Here is a 20,191-nt window from a genome sequence, read left to right as displayed (position 1 = left end):
AGCTTGGTGTCCAGGGAACCCATTTAGGTGTTGCTTTGGGGATGAAAAATAGAGATTTCAAGGATGAAGATTCCACTCATTCTTCTAGATAAGCTACCTAAATAAGCAGAAATGCTAGCTGAATGTTAGAAGAAATCTAGACAGAATGAGAAAACATTAAAAAGAAAGATTTAAGACCTGCAAGACCAGATCAAGTGCCAGGTGCATAGTGTGTTTCACTAGATATATAAGTCTTACTCAGGAAAAGAGGTTCAATATAACCATGGGAAAATTGTTAACTTGAGCTAGACGAAGAAAGAACTTTACTGGATGTGACATGCAGCAGAGGCCTTCCATCAGCATGACTCTTTAGCACAGCTCTCCTTTCTCCCATTTCTGAGATGATTGAAGACACATCCCTCAACTGAATCCCCCTCAGATACACCGCAGGTCATGCATGTACCTTTCAAGTCCATGCCTGTATCCCTGGAGAAAAATAAGGACCAAGTCTCATGCTTTGGTATTTGACACTTTGGAAGGACAAATCTGATCCTAGAACTCCACATATTCTAATGAGGCCTTTATTGTGACTACATTCCAATCCAGTTTCTACTCCACTCAGTTTTGTTCCCTGTTCTCACAAAGTGTGCTGATGCTAAGAGCAGTTCCCAATCAGTTTCCTGCACTCTCTTCTTGGTTTCAGACACCACATTTCAGGAATGATTGAGAAGTTAGTGTGTCCAGTTGTACTTTTGTTTTTGTTATGGTTTGTTTGCAGACACATTTGTCAGCTCTGTTCTTTATAACTTCTTGTATTCTATGTCATGCATATGAGAATCTTTCCACTAGAAGAGTATAAAAAATTCCGTGTATCTCAAAACTACTCTAAGATATGTTAAGGCATCATTCTTTTTCCAAATTCTAGTTTTCACAGCTTACCTAGTTTCTCTTACTGAAATGCTTAACTTATGATTTTTTTTCTCCAAGTGCAATGTTGGCTGCATTCCATAGATTTTTAAAAAGGATTTATTTATTTATTTGTAAAGTCAGATATGGAGAGAGGAGGAGAGACAAAGAAGATTTTCCATCCAATGATTCACTCCCCAAGCAGCCGCAATGGACAGAGCTGAGCTGATCAGAAGCCTGGAGCTTGGAGTTTCATTGGGGTCTCCCAACTGGTACAGGAACTCAAGACTTTGGACTGTCCTAGACTACTTTCCCAGGCCACATGCAGGGAGCTAGATGGGAAGTTTGGCTGCAGGGATTACAACTGGTGCCCATATGGGATCCTGGTTCATGCAAGGTGAGGACTTTAGCCACTAGGCCATCAAGCCAGGCCCCATCAATAGATTTTTTAATATCCACCATTTTCATATTAATTTTATTTTATTTTTTTATTTTTTTTTTTTATTGTTGCTTACATTGTATTATGTAGTACAGTTTTATAGGCGCTGGGGATTCCCCCCACCCCTCCCATACCCCTCCCCCCATGGTGGATTCCTCCACCTTGTTGCATAACCATAGTTCAAGTTCAGTTGAGATTCATTGCTTGCAAACACATGCCTAGCATAAAGTTCAGCGTCTTATTGTCCAGATAAGTTCAGTGGCCTCTTGGGGAGACCTTCTATGGTCTGAAGATAGGTCTAACAGAGTAAAAATCTGGTCAGTTAAAAGCCCCAACAAGGCCTCAGTATCAATATACAACATTATGGAAGTAATTGACATAGTAATGGGTAAACAATATGTTAAAAATAATGCAAGTTCCATTCTTCGAAACATCTGGGTTGAGAGGTCCCATTTGTTTACATATTAATTTTATTTTTAAACATTATTCACGCAGGTATGATTCCAATTTTTCCCCTTTAAAGAACTGTTTATGTGCACTTTCCAAATAAATTACAGGTGGAAGGAATTTTATAGGCAAAATGGTTGTCAATAAGACCAAAGCCTTTATGACAAAAATGTTCAATCTACAGATGCTCTTTTTATCTCCTTTCTGTTGTTGTTTTTGATTTGCTTTAGAGTGAGGAATGTTATAGGATGCCTGGCCTAGCAATTTTCAAGATAACTTCAGAGACTCTGTGAACCAAGGTCTCCAGGCTTGCTGCAAGTTGTTAAGATGTCTAGGATCTGATCCTACCCCATTTTTGTGTGGTTTTGTGACAGGGAAAAAAAATCTCTCCTTTTGCACATGCCTCAGCATCTCCATGTTTACATGAAGGAAGAATTTTTTGAGTCCAGCAGTCCCTAGGAATTTTCTAGCTCTCACCAGGAACTACAGAGATGGACAGGGCCAAAATAAACTGAAGGGAGCTGAGGTATACTAGTAAGTTGGGGACCTATAAGAGGGACCACACGCCTGAGCAGTCTCTTTTCTTTGTTCATTACTCATGCATAAAGGTATGTAGTGCATGCTTCACAGCTGTGGAGGTCAAGGATTACACAGGTCATATGAAGGATTCATTCATGGATTGAAGATTTAAAACTTCAGCAGAGCTCTAACTCAAACAATGGAGAAACCAGACACACTTTGAATGCTTAGCTGACATGTTTTTATTTATATATGTCCCCTCTTTAGATGATAATGACAAAAAGCACATGGATACCCCATCCAACCCACCCCCAATAAAATACAAAAAATTCATTCAGCATGTACAAGCATTAGGGCATATCCAAATTCATCTCACCGGGGGACCAGAGCCAGAAGTTCAATCTGGGGAAGAGTGGGGTTTGCCTGAATGCTCCAGGCCAGAAATTGAGCAGGACGTTGCTGAAGAGACCCTGCCACTCTAGGTGCTAGAATCAAACCATGATGAAAAATATTTGCCTATCCCTGTTATGCAGTCTAGAAAATGGGAATTATCTCTTGTATAGATTCCAGTAAGATCTACAGTCCCACAAAAATCTGTGCCTCAGGGTTCCCATTTGCACAGAAGGGCGAAGAATCCTATCCTGAAGATGTTGCAGGGCTATGATGAGGCTGTGATTAGAATTTGTCCAAAAAATGTCAAAAGTAAAGTGCAGTACAAATTTAAGGGAATTCGGTTGATTGATTGTGATTATAGCAGTGCTCCAGGAATAAAAGTGGACTGGCTTATGGACCCAGGGTCTAAGAAAGTGGTTGAATTTCTGTGCCTTAGTTTGGCAACGATCAAAGATAGGTAATACTTGCTGCAAAGGATAACTTCCTTAGTTTCTTTGGCCCCAGGAAGTCTCCAAAGCCTAGCGCTTGGGTAAGGGCTGGTATGGTCACTGGAAGTTATTGGAAAAGTCACAAAGGTCAAGAAGGAGGAAGAAGGTGGCATATGAAGCAGGGGGTCATTCCTATTCTCACACATAAAAATAAATACTGGATGTAAGGCATTGAATTGGGAGTGCGGATGGAGGCAGTGGAGAGGAGTGAAGTGTCGCAGCAGAAAGGGGCGGGAGGATACTGTCCCATACACATTCACTTGCTGGCTTTCCTACTCCTAAAAGGTTAATATCAGTGCCTGCACATGTAGAAGGGGAAGGAGATAAAACCAATAGTAAAATAATATGAGTTAAGGAAGAGAGGCCTCTCTCGTCTTACACTGCTGCCCAGCATTTTAAGGTATCGGGAATCTACAACAGGCTGGATTTGTGCACTTTCATGTTGAGGGAGGAGCCGGCCATGGGTATCAGCATTATTGGGATAAAGCTAATCTGTTGTTACATGGGCAGGGTTTTTAGGAAATTGATCACTGAGAATTGATTGTTAAGACTGAACTTTGTGATTGCCACTTGAAGAGCAGCAAGTGGGAAGTTGCTCTTATTACTTGAAATGGGGTACTGAAACTGAATGGATGAACAAGTTTGGGGAGAAGGCCAATGGAAACTAATGCTTGGTAAGCTTATACTTTGGAAATGGGGAAGAAAGACACTCTCTAGCTGCTCCTGTTGCTGCTGCTATTGTCTACTCCCTGCCCAATTCCCTTGGCCAGGGGCTTGGACTCTCCCAGGGAACTGGAGTGGTTGCCTCATAGGGCATCATTTGACACCTACAAGTTAAGGCAAACAAGCCAGTAGAGCACATTGAAGAAGAAAAAGGTCACAGGGAAAACAACCCGTGAGTAGTTATCCAGGCGGTAGATGTGGAAACGGAGGCATCCTTGCTGCCAGGTGCTGCCCTCACAATCAGGGACGGTGCAGAAGTACTTCCGGAAACCCTTGCAGCACTGGTGGCAGGCCAGCTTGGAGCAGAAGCTGCGGGGACTCTGGGTGCCATCTGGGCTGGGGACACGTCCAACAGGGCAAGATGAGGGCTCCTCTCCATCACTTCCCTCAGCGGTGACAATCTCACACACGAAAACTTCCTGATTCTGGCGGACACGAGCACGGGCATGAGCACGAGCACGGGCTTGGGTACTGCTACCGAAACGAGGCTGAAAGGGACAAGGGAACAAGGGAGGAGTGAGAAATCAAATGAGATGAGCCACGCTGAAGTGCTGCCTTGGCGTTTTCTGGGACCTGTCCTTTGTACTATTTCTTGACCACCCCCAGAGCTCCCATCAGTAAAAATTGATTCAACTTTCCCCATCACCTTGGAACTCCCCGCCATCATTGGGCAATCTGGCTACCCATGTGCCATAACCCTTGTGCCCCCGCTGGTCTAGCTCCACATTCCCAAAAGCTTGCCCCCATTCCCATACCCAGGTCATACATAGCGGAGCTTCGGAGAAGCATGGGTTTTCATCTGGTTGTAGGTCAGAAAGTTGAGCACAGCAAACTCCAACAGAGCACAGAAGCAGAAGACAAAGCAGATGGCGATATAGAAATCCAAAGCAGTGATATAGGAGACACGTGGAAAATTCTTACGGGAAAAAGTCCCCAGTGTGGTCATGGTAAGTACAGAGGTGATCCCTGCAAGAGCACGGAGACAGAGGCAGCTCAATTTCTGACTCCATGTAATATACTGCTCAAAGTATCCATTGAGATGTCAGTTCAAGCTAACTCAAGGTCATGTGTCCATGCTTTTGCCTACCTTACTCTCTTACCTAAAGAGGTCCGGGCTGGAGCAGACTCCTTCTTAATCCAAAAGGAAACCCAGGAGAGCATTGTGGTCACAGAAGAAGGGACATAGTTTTGGAAGGCAACATAGCCAAACCGCCTGCTCACATTGAAGAAAAATGTCATGACCATGAAATCACCTGTAAGACATGCAAAACACTGATTCATTAAAACACTGACATAAGGTCTCCCTTCCACCAAAGCAGGGCGTCCACATTAAAGGTCCTATTATTGATCTCAGAGGAGTCCCTACACAGCCTTATGAAAGAGAAGCCATGTTCCAATGTAACACACATAGGAACAGAAGAAGCCCAGAGAGATTTCCTGCAAGAGCCATGGTCAGTTCAGAGCTAAGCCAAGGCCAGAACCAGGATCACTTCTTGTTTGGTTCACTGTCTCACACAATATCTGTCTTTCCAGGGTGACAGCTTAGTCAAATGAAAGTGAAAAAAAAAGTTAGTTCTCCAAATATTAGCTGATTTCCAGATTACCAAGGCCTTCACAGCCAATTGGATGATTTGTATATTCTCAGAGACATGGCCAACAGTGTACAGCTGATTCTTAACGTATCCTCAGGAATGAGCCACCAGTGGCCCGTGCTGTGCTGGAGGAGGTATGGGATCTTTTGACCTCCTTATTACATATTCACCATTCCACTTGTGACAAAAGCACTCACTCACTTGCCCTTTTTTTCCTGCTCCACATGAGTTATGGAATTAAATCTAAACTCTTCAATTTGCCCCTGAAGGCTGACTGTGATGTAGCTCCCACTGACATCTTACACACTCGTACTAGCATGTGTATTTACCTAAATCAATGCTATCTACGCTCAGATTTCCTGAAATAGCCTGCAGATTTCAGTACTGAAACCTCAGACTCCCTGTTCATAGTCTGTAACTCCTTATCCAAACTTGGTGTTTGTAGAAAATGGAAGAATTATTACAAATAAGAATTTTAGGCTTGCCAAATATTCAGTCACAAGGCTGACTGAGGTGTTCACATTCATTTTGGCATCCCTGATTCTGGCTCTCACCCTAGATGACAATATCCCAGAAAGGACTGACCGAGAACCTACATCTCTACTGGCATATTCTGTTGTACTCTTCATCTTGTCCTATCTGACACATCCAACGAAACTTTCTGCCTGCCATTGAGTCATAGCTTTTGTCCAAGTTCAGAATGTCACTTTCCAATCTCATCATCACATTTCTAATAGTTCCACTCTTGGATCTGTAGTGAGGCTAGGCTCTAAAATACCCAGCATACCCCACCAATATCAGCACTGTTCCACTCTGGTGTTACTGTGGAATTCCTTGGCCTTCAGTTTAGTGTGCTTTAGTGTAAGGCAGGACTCATGAAGATTCTGTGGTTGAGACGCCACCAATCCAAACCCAGCAGAGTTTAGAAACCAGTAGGTTATCAAAAACTGGTGTAGTTGCTGGTCAAGAACTTTGTGAAGCAGAGTAGGACACTAAACTGTCCATGTATTGTGTTTTTTTTTTTTAAGTAGCCCAACATTCCTGAGTTGAATGGCAAAGAGCAGTGTTTCTTACCTTGATAACACTGATACTCAAGGAGCAAGACTTCTCAAATTCTGGAAAAAGGCAAGGAAGTACTTGGGGTCCAAGGGAAACTTGTGTCTAGAGTAGTAGTTTTGGGGACAAAACTCCAGCAAAGGTGCTGTAGGGCCTACTCTTATAATTGCCTATTGACCAAAGTTTATTGATCAAAACTCTTAATTATTTTTCCCAGAGATCATGGCTGCAAATTAGGACACTTTTCGTTAGCTACAGCTATTTTCTACAAATGTCTGAGTTTCTACGTTCGTGATGCAAGATTTATTATTCAATCATATATTGTAATTTTATTTATTCTGACAAAGAAGCGTATTTTCTGCCTCTCAAGAGATAGAAACCAGTTGTTGAATGTTGAGAGATGAATAATGATACACCAGTATCTTCTTCCTGGGAAATGGAGAAGCATGGACAAGGGAAGACAGACATATAGAGCTGAGGAACCAAAGCCAAAATGATGCTCAAGACTAAAGATGCTTTTTGCTTTTACTGCTATTTGCTTTAGGTGAGACCAAAGTTGTCCAGTATACTATGAAAGCTGTAAAGTTACGACTAGATCTAGAAAGATGAGTTAATCCAAAGACTCAAGCAACACAATGAAGGAAAAGGAACTATGCTATGTGAACAACAGAAAGAGTTCAAGAGCTGTAATAATACCAGTCTTTTATTCTTGACTTTGTGGAAGAATGACCTTAATTAATGTAAGCTGGATAGTTCCAGAGACAAAGAACTTGATCCAGTAGTTGGAAGTTTCTGAGACTTCCTTGTCATATAAATAATGAACATTTTTTGATGAGTAAAACTATCTACAGAAGAAAGAAACCCTCTTAATAGGACAGTAAATTCACCATCATTGGTAAGATTGTATCAGAGCCTTAACAGTCATCACTTAAAACTGGCTTACCCATTAAGGATGAGTCTAGACTCGTTAAGAGCCTCCTGAAACAGAGATTCTTTGGTTTGGCGTCCCAAGTGGCCAGTGGATTCTGAACTCACAGGGGATGAATATATAAGTCTTCCCCAGACAGAACTACCCCAGGGGCTGACTGGCGGCATCTGAGACCAGTCCCAAAGGTAATTCTGACACTGGAGAAACCGTCAATCAAGACCAGCTGGCCTGAAGTGAAATAAAACATGTTCCTTGCTTCCCAAGAACCCTCATCTCTCCCAAAGAGTTATGATGCTTACCTAATTGTCATTGCTTCCATGATGATGATGGCTCTGGGGCTTTGTAGTCACTAGGGCACCATTTTGAAGAAATGCAAACCATCTACTAAACGGAACCACTAGTGACTTGAAAGCCCCTGGGCCTTGTCTCCTCTGCCACTTTTGAAGATGGGTCCCCACCTACTTTGGGAAACAAGTACAGAGAGCCAAGAGGCAGGTCCGTGGTTAGCTGGCAGAAGAGCAAGGATTCTACACGCAGGTAGTAAAAGCACTTCCTTAAAGCCCCCAAGAAAGAAGAGCATGTGTAAAGCAGCCCATAGCCCCTGCCTAGTACAGTGCAAGCAAGGCTCTAGCAGATGAGCATGAGCTGTCCCTCACCCAGAGACCAGCTCAACAAGGAAAGCAAAAGCAGGTTTTCTGCAGAAGGAAAGTAAGATGCCTCTCATGGACACATGATTTCTTGGGTGACTGGCTCCATCCACATTCTGGAAACGATGAGGGTAGTGGTCAGTACGGGCGAAGAGGATTTCCAGGACAGCTCTCTGGGAGCCACCCTGGGAAGATTCCTTGGCTTCATTCATATTACCTAGGAACACAAGCAGCAAAGATGCTCACACCTTGTAGGGAACTGAAGTTTAAGAGAGCTATGGCTGCCCTCCCACTCTAATCCTTTTTAGTAACAAGGTCAGAAAACCAATGGTCATTACATCTATGTTGAATATACCATCAAGCCTTAACAGGAATATGCACTCTTCAGGGCTATTCCTTTATAAGATAAATGCCTGTTTGCCTTTTTTTTCTGATCCCAGCTTGTTCAATAAACTAGTTATAGTTTAAAAAAAATAAATAAATGTCAACACAATAGCCATTGTAGCTGCTGTAACTTCTGCAGACTGTCCCAATCAACTCAGCTGACAGAATTCTAGGCCTCCACCTCTTATCAGGATAGAATTTGCTTCCTGTTCAACCAGCTTGAATTGGTGCTAGGTACAGAGAGCTTCCTTGAGCTCAATTGCCAAAAGTTATCCAAGGAGGTCATTGTTCTTCTAACAAAGACTTTGAAAGTGAAGGGTCTGCACTGTCACAGCTAGCTGCAAATTATGACAGAAAAGCAACAACAACAAAATCACTTTACTTACCTGTTCCTCAGGGAGCTTGGCAAAGCACTTACTTCTTTGCAGATGAGACTGAGGCATAGTTATAAAGTCTCAGTTTCCTCTGCAAACAGTTGTAAGTACTTAGCATGTATAAGACAGGAGCCATTCCCTATATTTCCACAGGATGAATGTGTAGCATTAGTAAGGATGGCCATCTCCAGTTATGCCTACCACCCTCCTGAGTCTCAAACTACCCCTGGATCCCGTAACAAGCTTACCAGCTGGGGTTGAGATAATTTCAGTTTTGTTGCTCACTCCTGTAAAATCAAACTGCAAGAGCTTCCAGGAGTTCTTCTCATTGATTTCGAGCTTGAAATCATCCCACTTGTATATCATCTCATTCTCCGGATAGGAAACTGGAAAGCAATGTGGGAAGGAGAGTCACATGAGATTGGAAAGCCCAGTGGAGGTCTCTATCAGCATGGAGTTGGCTTGAGCAATGATTTGGAGTCTTACTCAGACATCACCAGCTGTGGGACCTTGCCTCTCTTACCTTATTGTTGAAATTTACTCAGTAATTGCATTTCCTGAGTGTTCCTCAGCAACAGGAGCTGTGCTGGAATGACAGGATGAGCAAGGCAAGAACTCTACCCTCAAACATTGCTATTTTATCACTAAAGACAATTAAGTATCCACCTGTGAATTTTGGAAATGCTCTAAAACTATTTTGCCCATTGAACATAAAAGAAAATAGGGGAAAACACTCGGAAAAGACTTCAAAGAGACAGTGACATTCCAATTGAGCTGAAAGTCAAGTGAAAATGCTTTTGATATAGATGAGGCAAAGGGATGAGGGGCAGCACAGAAAGGTGAAATGTCTAGTGTACTGTGGAAATGCCAAAATTTCAGCTATGGCAACTCACACTAATAGACAATGAGATGCACAGACAGAAGTGCATGGCAGAGATCATTTCATAAAGGGCTTTGTGTTTTTCCAAAGAATTTGAAATTGATTCATGAGATTTAAGGAACAATTTGAAATAAAGAAGTGACGTGCCATAGGTGACGTTTTAGTTAAGTCACTCTGGTTCTTATGTGATTAGAGTATGTTGGCAAGGAGACCAGGTATGAGATGTCAGTGCAGCAACACAAGTACAAGAAAAAAAAGTGAAGTTCACAAGCCAAGGTAGTGACTGAACATGGGTAAGTAGACAGGATTACTAGATATTTTGGAGAAAAAGAAACACAATGTTTATGTAGGAGGTGAAGTACAGGGAAGCATCAAAACTTTCGGCTTGGACAAGTGGCTGCTCTTCAATGAGACGAGAGAGAACACAAAGGCTGCACGTTTGTCCTGGAGGTAGGATTTGGGAGGATGTGATACATTTAGTTTCAACATATTTAGATTCAGACTGAAGATGTTATAGAAATGTAAGAGGAAGACGAGAGAGACCTGAACCAAGGTACTAACAGTGGAGATGGAGACGAGCAGCAATGTTTTAGATGCGTGTCAGAGCTGGGTAACTGACTTGAAGTGGGTTAAAGAGAGTGAGGAGCCTACATGAGGTTCCAGGTGGAGCAACACAATATTGTCAGCAGGAAAGGGGATGAGGATGGAGTATATACAGAGGCCTAAGATCTTGATACCATCTAAGGAGAAAAACTGAGATAGAAAAAAATACGAAGGGTAAAGATGAGAAAAAGCAGGGATCCAGAATATCTCTGGGGCTCCAGAAACCTAAGAAGGTACTCACAGCTAGAGAAAGACAGAGGACAAGAGTGAGAATCCATTGGAAATCTGAGCATGTGAAGAGAACATCCAGCATCAATGGTCATCCTAGAAGGGAGAGAGGATCCTCATTAGGCTGGCCTTGAATACTTAGCGATTCACCCAGCTTTGTGCGGGGACCACCATCAATGAATGTCAACAGTAAAATTTATTACAAAAGTCTCAGAGACTAAAACGGAGGAAGGACAGCCTGGCTGTGTCTGTCTACTGTGGACTCCATCGTCAGAGAAGTGTATGGACCAGCTTAAATGGATTTTTGTTTTTTTCACCCCGCCCGGCTTTCAGGATCTGTCAACACTCTTTCTCTCACTTACCTTCCATTCATACCATCCATACTCCACTTTCCCCTGCCTGGCATTCAAGTATTCAGCCTGCTCTTAAGAATCTTTCCAACCGTTGTCTTGCTGCTCCGCCTGGACAATTCCATCACCGTGGACGTGTCTTTAAATCCAGTGCCCACTTGGGATGGAATTGTCCGTGCAGTGCAGTTATACTGGTACCTTCTAGTTGAAGGAGCACTGGGCTGGTCCCAAGGAAGTGAATACTAGGCCCAGTTCTGCCGCAAACTTGGTGAGCAGCTTTAAACAACTTTTTTAAAATTTATTTTTCTGATATTTGGTGTTTTCTATATCTGCACATGAGAGGGTTAAACTCATGATCTAGGACAGTTGGACAGGCCTTTAAAGTATCATTCAGGATGAGACACCCCCCCCCGCCCATGAACTCATAAGCCCACGAATCTGTTTTTAATCAGAAGGGAGGGAGTGCCCCCAGAGATGAGACTGCATAGATCAGACATACCTAATTGTGTACAACACCTTGCCATCCTTGTGGATGCGGACCATCTGGTTGGGCATGGTGATCTCATGCTCTTGGGTCCTCTTAGAATTCCTAAAAATTGTATCCGGGATCCATAGCTGGCTCACCACATTTCCGTTCAGAACAAGAGTTTCAAATGTGTCATTGTAACAGAGGCGCTCGTCATACCAGGTCTGGTAGAAGATGATGTCAATTGTGTATTCCTGATGGGAAGGATGGAAAAGCACACACTGGGGCTGAGCAAAGCACATTCACATGCAAGCATTTCTTGTGCCATTATCTAATCTGAAGACAACAAGGGAAGAAAGCAGGAAATAAGCGAAGTCCCGTCTTTCTCTGTATTCAGAGGCTGTTCCAACATCAGGGCTAGGAGGGACTCAGAAGTTACCAAGGCTAATAATCTCAGCCAAGAAATCAGTTATCAAGGATGAGAGGAGCTAGATTCCCATATCTTGCAGCAATTCACAACTTTCTCACATGGCTCAGAACAATGGAAAGGTTTGCCTTAGATGGATCTCGCTACTACTTTATCTTACCATTTCCTTTATGCTCACTAGAAACACGCCGAGAAACTCTAACACCTGCTATAGATGAGAGGTTTACAGAAATACTATTTCATGGAATCTAAAATGTCATTTTGCACATTTCTCAAATCAAGATGCATTTTTTTTTCTGAATGGAAATTTTATTTTTTTATTTTATGATACAATTCTATCAGCTCTAGGATTTCCCCTCCTCCTTCCTGAATTCCCTCCCCTCTCAATGCTTTCCCCTATGTTATTAAAACAGTATAGTTCTTCATAAGCAGTCATAAGTCCATCATTCTGCTATTTAAGTGTATCCTGACATTGTGCTCACAGCCAATGGCAGACAGCCAGCATCCTATCAAGGTATGTTTAACAGTTTTATTGGGAGTCCATCTTTGATTTGGAAGTAGAGCTGCATCCTGCATTGCATTTTCACAGCAGGAAGCTTTCCCCTACACACTCATGCTGTGCCTTTGCTCTGTTATGTTTCAAATGAGCATTAATTTTAGTTTAACAAAATAACAACTTTAAGTTTCTTGCACATCATCTGATAACAAACAGCTCTGTCTCCAGTTTAACAAGGGAGCTTGGGATGTACATCTTTTAACTCAGCTGAAACTAGAAACCCAGTGTTTAAAAATCACCTATGATAAAAGCTACAAGAAGGCCGCTTTAGCAACTGTTGGTGCTGTGATAGGCAATTGATTCTAGACTGGTCATTGGCTTTTAAGTTTCCATCCAGCATTTAAAATGGTTAGAACTACAAGAGTGGTAGATATAGTCAATTAAAATGGATGTGTCATTGGCTCAGGATTCCCTTCCTGAGGACAAGGCCTGTGCTCTGTATAACATCTGATTTATGGGAGGGTGCTCAAACAATTGCATTGATTGTGCAAGGGAAATGGGCCCTCACAATGTCCTAAAAGGTTCAGCTACTTCAAATGTAAAACAGGCATCCCAAAGGCAGCAAGGCAGCGTCGGCTATCCTATAGGCTGCAGTAAGATATAGGCTCCAAGGAATCAAGCTTAAAACATTACGAAGCTCTGTAGGTAGAGGGCAAAGACACATCCCTCCTCAACAACTCCACCGGGGTCAAGTGCGCTATGCAAGAACAATGACAACACACAACACTGAAGAACTATTTGGAAACACACAGAAGCCAAGACTTCTTAGGGAAATTTAGTACCAAAGAAGGATTTGGAATTTTCAAAAGGCACTTGGCCCAAGCTAAAACACCACCTTATTGGCCAAAGAAAATCTAGGTCCTGGCTCTTTTCTAGAACAGTTCTATGTTCCACACCAGGTTTGTTGACTTCTGGGTTATTATATTATCCTTTGGGCTTGTTGGATGTCAATATTTCTCAGTATCTTAGGTTAGATCAATGTTGGTATTATTAATAGGCATGAAACAAGGCATTCATCTATTGTAAGGCTACTGTCCTGATGCCATGGAGATAGATAGAAATTAGTTTCCCAAAACTAAATAGTTAGGTAGCTGCAGCTACAATTTTTTTCACCTTTGGTTTCACAATACCTTGGTTCTCTATAAATCCTATATGAATCCTTGCTTACCTTTGGCTATGTCTATTTGTAAGGCCCATTTCACAGCCCAGGCTCTGAGCTTCCACCACTCACACGGTGTTTGCTGGGCATAGTTGGTAGGCTAGAACAATGTATGCCCTGGATACAGCCAAATCTGTAGCTGTCACAGTCACTGTGGGTCTCCATAGATGCAGCTGGCTTTGCAGGGCATCTTTCATTGCTAATGCATACTAATTCCTTAGCATCACAGATCCCATTGTGTTATGGTAAGCAAGTAATTACCACTAACAGATGAATTTAAGACCAGGTAACAAGCAAGATATAAACTAGAAATATTAAATGTTAGAAAGAAGCGTGGTGTAACAGAGAAGTTAGTAGCCATGGTGGGCAGAAAAGGTGCTGTAAACAAGACGCCTTATAAGCGGGACCCTGAAGGAGAAGGCTTAGCAAGTCACTAAGTCCCCAACAGGAAAGTGAGCAAAGGCTCAGCTCGGAGGTACAGGTGACCTGGGAACACCCAGAAGGATTGAAGAAGAAGCACTCAGGGAGAACTCTGCCTGCTAGGGGTGGGATTGAACTGCACTCTGCAAGCAGCTTCAGAACTACAGGAGGTACATCTCTCAGAAGATTACGTAGAGGCTGGATTGGTGTCAGCAGTGGCCTTCCTATATTCTATGGGAGAGGTAATGCAGCTAATCGGATGTACTGACACTAGAATATATAGCAGTAAGAAAAGGAGAAGGAAGGAGGGCAAAATTAGAGACACAAGGAAGGATTTAATAATTACACACAAGTTTACACAATTATACGAAAAAGCCATTCCATGATGACCTTTAAAGTTTGTTTGTTTGTTTTGAGTGAAAGGTAAAAATACAGAGTCATGATTCTGAAGGTCCTTGTCAGGAAATAAAGGACTTACCTTTTCCAATCTTGTTCTCAAGTCAGTGATGTTTGATATATTTTTACCTTCCTCCAGAAAAAAATGCAATCAATACTATTGGAATTGTCACAGAAGGACAGAGCATAAAGTGCAAATGTGTGGAATACACCATAGGGCATCCCCTGCACTGGGAAATATGATCACTGAATTCAGTACTCACCATGTCTAGGATAGAGAGAGGACCAAGACTATTGACAGAGATCTCAGCAGTGACCACTGTGGGCCTCTCTGTAAAACAAGCAGAATTAACTGAGGTCAATGTCAAGCAGCAGCTTGCAGCAGTGGACAGAGTGGTCAAAAAGGAGTAAAAGAGAGACAGGCAGGGTTTAGGATCTCATGGTTTCAGTGTTCAGTCCCAGTTCTTTGGTTGTTCTTTCACTGGGAGACCCAACGTGTTACAGTTTAGGAGTTGGATATACTCACAGATCAAACTTCTAGTTTAGATGCCTCATTTTATAGTTGGAAAAAAACAGGGTGAGAAGAAGTCTTGACCAAGGTCAATGATATTGCCAGGCCCACTCTTCCCCGGCTACGTCCTCACCCCCCACTGTGGTGTCTGGGAAGGAAAAACTTAGTTCTGCTACTCACTGCCAATTCCAGGGCGCAGCTTGTGGTCATAGTTACTCAGGATAGTGTTCAGGATGCGAGTGGCCTCTGGGAGCTTGCCAGTCCCAGCAGCAGGTTTTATTTCTTCGGAGGGGAGCTTTCCCCTGAGAGGCTCAGGCTGGGGGGCAGTGATGACATCAACGTGGGTGGAAGTCTGATTCTCCAATGTAGCCTGAGGTCCTTCAACCCTAGAACATACAAATAAACAATGCGGTTCGGCTCTCCATGCTGTTGGGGTGCCAGCCAGTACCTCTTGGAACAAAAGCACATCAAAATGTCCACAATGCAAGGCTTAATTAAATAGTAGCTGGTAATGGTAAATCATGAGACCCATTAGGCTTACTATTTTTTTTTTTAATTTTGCTGTTATGTGAAGACTTTCAACACTACCTTTTATAATCTGTATTAAAAAAAAAACTTCAACCAGAACCCAAAAACTTACCACCCCAATCGTAAAGCATTTTCAGCGTAAAATGAAGCAAGAGGGCATTTGTGTGGGAGATCTGGCTTGTCAGCCACTACTGCTACCCTTTGCTACCAGCCTGCCTGCCCAACACCACCTGAGAACAGTGGGCAGGCATCGGGCCAAGGCTGCTGAGGAATGCTTGCAAAAGCCAGAGCAAGGAAGGCCAGGAAATTGTAGGAATATTATGCAGTTTTGTTGGTTTTGTAATATTTCTTTTACCAGGGGCGGAAGTGGGTGGAGGGGGTGGGGAATGCAAAAGAAGGCTAAAGAGCAATTGTGAGCAGCTCAGTGAGGAAAAGCAGGAGGCTTTCCCCAGGAACTGGGTGGCCATAGGTCCATCCTGATCACCCTCCACAGGCATCATGGCTAATAATTATGATGATAGCAATCATAATAGCAATAATCATTTTAAAAGCCTACTTACCAATGTTTGAAACTCTCCTGCTGCATTCAAAGCCAGGGTACTGTTGTTTGTGGGGAGGCAGTGAGCAAAGGGGGAAAAAGGGTCTCTAACGTTCTGGTCATGCTTTAGTCCTCAGATTTCCTAACAGATGTGCTCACTTCCGGACAACTCAGAAGTTGTGTGCTTTAGATTTGAGCACTTGTATGTGTTCTCATTCAATAATAACTAAAAGGTTTATAAGAGCCTTTGATTTGGAGTCAGAAAAGTGATTTTTTGGGGGGGGGTGGAGCGCCTGCTGAATCTTTTCATCTGTGTGTAGGTGTCTCTTGCGAAGTGCTCAATAATGTTCCATGTCCTGTTCCAGGCACTGGCTACGCAGCGATATTTACTCTGTGAAAATTTATTGAGGTGTTCTAACACGATTTGGGTGCTTTTGTATTTGTATGTTACATTTCCAAAATGATGTTTTAAATGGTAGCCACTGTTCAGAATATGATTAGAGGCAGGAGATACGGGCTGGCCCCCATATTGCAAAGCACAGGACTGCCAACCTGGGCAGCAAGTGCGTTTTTTCTTTAGGATTTCAGGCTCTTAGAATTGCTTCACTGGCATGTAGATGTTTGAAGCTGAAATCGTTTCTCATGCCTGCAGCAGCTAATTCTCATTGTACACTGCTGATGAGCAGAGAAGGTCTTCATTTTCTGCAGTGCTCACGTCTCAGAAGCACATAAGCCAGGTCCTAAACCCTCTGAAGAGATAAACGCAGCAACTCATGGGCATGGATTGGGGGCAGAGGCCCAGCACATTGAGCAATGTGGCTGGAAACATGGCACAGTCCAAATTGGCAGCCAGTGAGAGGTTGTGCACTGCCAGCCAGGACCACCAAAAACCCTTCAGCAGCCCCTTCCACATGCCACAAACCTAAACAAAAGCAACCCCTCCCACAGGTTGACAAGTGCAAAGGCAAACACACATGAAAGCACTGGGACCACCAAAGGCCTCCTTGGCCCTAGACCAGCACTTCCAAAAACATAGTAGCAACAGAATTGAGGTTGCTTTGTTCCTACAGTTTGCCTTTGCCACTTATACAAATAAACCACAACCACATCCTGGGATCCTTGGAGCTAAGGAACTGCTGACAAAGCTTCTCTTTTTCCCAGCAAGCTGTTAAACTCACTTTAAGGGCTGGAAAAAATGAACTTGAGAAGCAAGTGGATTGTGGACAGGGTCTCTTCAGGCACCCGTGCCCTGCAGGTGTGACTCAGCAGGTGTACTACTCCCACCTGTCCCTAAGCTGGATGGCAAGGGGCTGAAACAAGAGAAGGTCCGCTGGATTTTTTTTTTTCTACATTAGCTCTCCGTTTCATTTCACAGTTAGAAAAACTGAGGCTCAGATAGAGAAAGGGCCATGCCCAGATCCTCACACAACTCATTTAAGACTGTACTTTCCCTGTTCAGTGTGGCCTAGCACTGTCACCTGTACAGCTCTTCCCTGACGTCACAGGTTGCCATGCTGACGGTGCCTGAACACGATACTGCAGCCCTCCCCACTGTGGCTGCGAGGGCAGCCTCCTCCTCCAGAGCATGGGCCCTCTTCCCCTGCTGTTTTCCTTTCTGCAATCCTCACTGCCTTTGGCAACCCCCACCCCGGCCAACCCACCCTCAGCCATCTTTTGCCCTAGCTAGTTAACCATGTCAGTTCTTTCAACCAGTTCAAATTCCATCTAGAGGGATGTGGATGACGGGAACTTCCTGCCATGCATTCCGAAACCTTTAGCCAGCCCCTGCTGAGGCAGCCCCTGCTAGGATACTGGCGAGCCAGCAGGGCTTCCTTCCACACAGCCCCTCCCCTGAGAAGCAAACGCAGTCTGAAATGGACAGAGAAGCCATCTCTCCTCTCACCCATAGGAACAAATAAGCCCACAGCCATGGAGACCATCAGAAAGCTCCACAGATTCGAATCCCAGGAACCTGACAGTTCACACCCAGCAGGAAACAATAGTGTTGGTGGGAAATAAAACAGCCATCTTTCAACTTCAACAGTCAGTAAACCAAGAGTAATCTTCCTAACAAAGTCTCAGAGCCAAAAGAAGGGGTGAGGCAAGCTCACTCCAGCGAGATCTGCAATGGGCACAGGGGTTGGAACCCAGCAGTACCCCTGGCCTTTGGCTCCAGTAGGCCCAAACCTCGGTAGGGTGTCTAGGGACGCGGAGTGAAGCCAGCGAGGCACCATGCCACTAGAACTGGAAGCCTCAGTCTAAACCAAGTTTCCTGCTTCGGACTAGCACACAGAGAGGTGGAATGGGGAGCGAGGAAAGTTCAAGTTGTCTGGTGCTGTATCTGGTACTCAGTAGGCGTCCCGGAAGAAAATATATAAATGTCTGTCATATAAAATATGAGAGAGAAAGGGAAAAGGACCCAACAATGTTAACAGTTTTTGCTCATTTTGCGCTCTGCTAGCCCTCATAGCACCTTCCCAACTTCCCTAGGCCGCAACAGCACGAACTGCTGTCTTCCTGCTCAGGGAAGCGGAGTGCTTGCTCCCTGGCCGCTGCAGTGCTCTGGCGAGCTAGTGACCAGGGACATGAGTGGCCAGGGACAAGATTCTCACCTTCCATCCCTGGGCTTCTAGTCAGCGGCACAGGACGCCCCATTTTAGCGGGAGTGTGGTGGAGCTTGGCTGTGCGTCGAAGAGCCATGGAGCCCGGCTAGACCACTAAATGAATCAAGGCAGGGCAGCAGGGCGCCCGGAACTCGGGGCTGCGAGGGTCCTGGAGGCCGAGCACAGAAGGCTCTCAGGTCCGGGCGTGGAGACTCACCTCGACTGCAGGAGCAGGAACGCGTTCAGAAGGACCAGCAGAACTTTGGACAACATCGTGTAGTTGACTCACGCGACCACCTGCGCAGACGTCGCTGCGTCCAGTCTGGTCTCACTGAGCGCGATGTGGCAGGTTTTGCTGCGCTCCAACTTTCACTCCTCCCACTAGCCCCGCCTCGCGCTCCCCACCCCGGCCCGCCCCCAGCCCCGATGGAAATCTCCGACGACTTGCTGGCCGCGGCAGCGAGGAGCTCGGGAGGGCGGGAGAAGGAGGGGGAACTCTGTCACCAACCCCCTCCCCACGCCCCCAGCCGCCACCACTGCAGCGCTGCCAGACAGACTCGGGGAAGGGAGGGGGGCTGGGGGAAGGGAGGGGAAGCGGGCGGCTGCTCCTGGGGCCCAGGGCTGGGGAAAAGGCGCCTGCAGCGAAGACCTGGAGCGGCTGAGGGTGGGGGAGGGGCGCAAGAGCAGGGGCTAGGGGAGGGAACCTTTTCGCTCCACCACCTCCTCCAGGCCTCTGGCACGCCGCAGAGTAGACAGTGCTATCCAGCCCTTGGCTGCTTCACCTGTTGCATATCGTGGCGCTTTCATAATGCCTCAGGGAGCCCAACAACTCCATACACTCTGGTCTTTTGGCATCCGAAGGCAGCTGGATTGCCTAACACTGTCCTTGGGCTAAGGAGCAAGAGAATTTGGGGGCGAGGCAGTGATGTTCCACAGAAGACCAAGCAGTACTGTTTGTTGCAGGACTTTCTCTGAGCTCTGTGCTGCGCCTGGTGTAACCTGGATCTCGGTGCAGCTTTTTAGCCTGTGGGACTGCAGTAGGAGAGATCTCCTGAAATGCAGGCGGCCCGGGAGAGCACTCTCTGAGGCTGCCCAAGCAAAGCTTTTTGGACACTTGGTGATATTACAACCGAGGGGGACAGCGCCTCTGTCCAGGGCAACATGTCAGTGGTCTCAAACATACTTGAATGTCATCTTTTATGGCTAGACCCTCCTGATTTATTTCAGTGGGAAGGATGGCAACGATTGATGTAAGAACTCCTGCCAGACACTAGCAAAAGCTCCACCTGTTGCTCTAGAAAGGACTGTGCACATGGCAGCATGCCTGGGGCTCCCTGGAGAGACTTTGCTGTACCTGGGTCATCTCACGCACCACTGAATCACACCACTCCACTTTGTTAGCTTCATAACACTGCTCACTAACTAATACTTTTCTGGGGGTGTACTGTTGTTTACAGCAAATCTCCCTCGTCCCACACACATGCTTGTCTGGTTCTCCATTGTATCCCTGAAACTTAGAGGAGATGTGGACACACAACAGGCACCCAGCAAATACTTGTTGCTGCCTATGTGCTGCCGTATACCCTGGGATCTGAGGCTTTCTTCAGACCCCAGTGCAAGAAAGAAGAAAAACAGCAGAGCAAATGTATGC

General features: G+C 44.8%; 1 protein-coding gene across 1 annotated transcript; it reads right to left on the bottom strand.

Annotated features, from left to right (window-relative positions):
* Positions 1 to 3,998: 3,998 nt before the first annotated feature.
* On the bottom strand, positions 3,999 to 18,813 carry GABRE (gamma-aminobutyric acid type A receptor subunit epsilon). Its single transcript, XM_040999986.1, has 9 exons — positions 18,758 to 18,813; positions 15,052 to 15,257; positions 14,624 to 14,691; positions 11,436 to 11,656; positions 10,600 to 10,682; positions 9,124 to 9,261; positions 4,995 to 5,147; positions 4,661 to 4,860; positions 3,999 to 4,382 (listed from the first exon to the last, which is right to left on the bottom strand). The coding sequence occupies exons 1-9, from the start codon at positions 18,811 to 18,813 to the stop codon at positions 3,999 to 4,001; spliced, it is 1,509 nt and encodes a 502-aa protein (XP_040855920.1).
* Between the last annotated feature and the right edge of the window lie 1,378 nt (positions 18,814 to 20,191).

The sequence above is a fragment of the Ochotona curzoniae genome, unplaced genomic scaffold (genome assembly GCF_017591425.1).
Source record: "Ochotona curzoniae isolate NIBS_2020 unplaced genomic scaffold, NIBS_Ocur_1.0 scaffold_1852, whole genome shotgun sequence".
NCBI lineage: Eukaryota > Metazoa > Chordata > Mammalia > Lagomorpha > Ochotonidae > Ochotona > Ochotona curzoniae.
The sequence above is the reverse complement of the archived record's forward strand: the minus strand, read 5'-3'. Positions and strand labels throughout refer to the sequence as shown.

Bases quoted from the DNA above. Each gene is read 5' to 3' on its own strand.
- GABRE (XM_040999986.1), bottom strand. From the start codon at position 18,813: ATGTTGTCCAAAGTTCTGCTGGTCCTTCTGAACGCGTTCCTGCTCCTG. The intron at 4,861-4,994 runs GTAAGAGAGTAA...GTGCTCTTGCAG, and splicing joins TCCAGCCCGGACCTCTTTAG to GGATCACCTCTGTACTTACC. The intron at 4,383-4,660 runs GTATGACCTGGG...TGTCCCTTTCAG, and splicing joins CTTCTCCGAAGCTCCGCTAT to CCTCGTTTCGGTAGCAGTAC.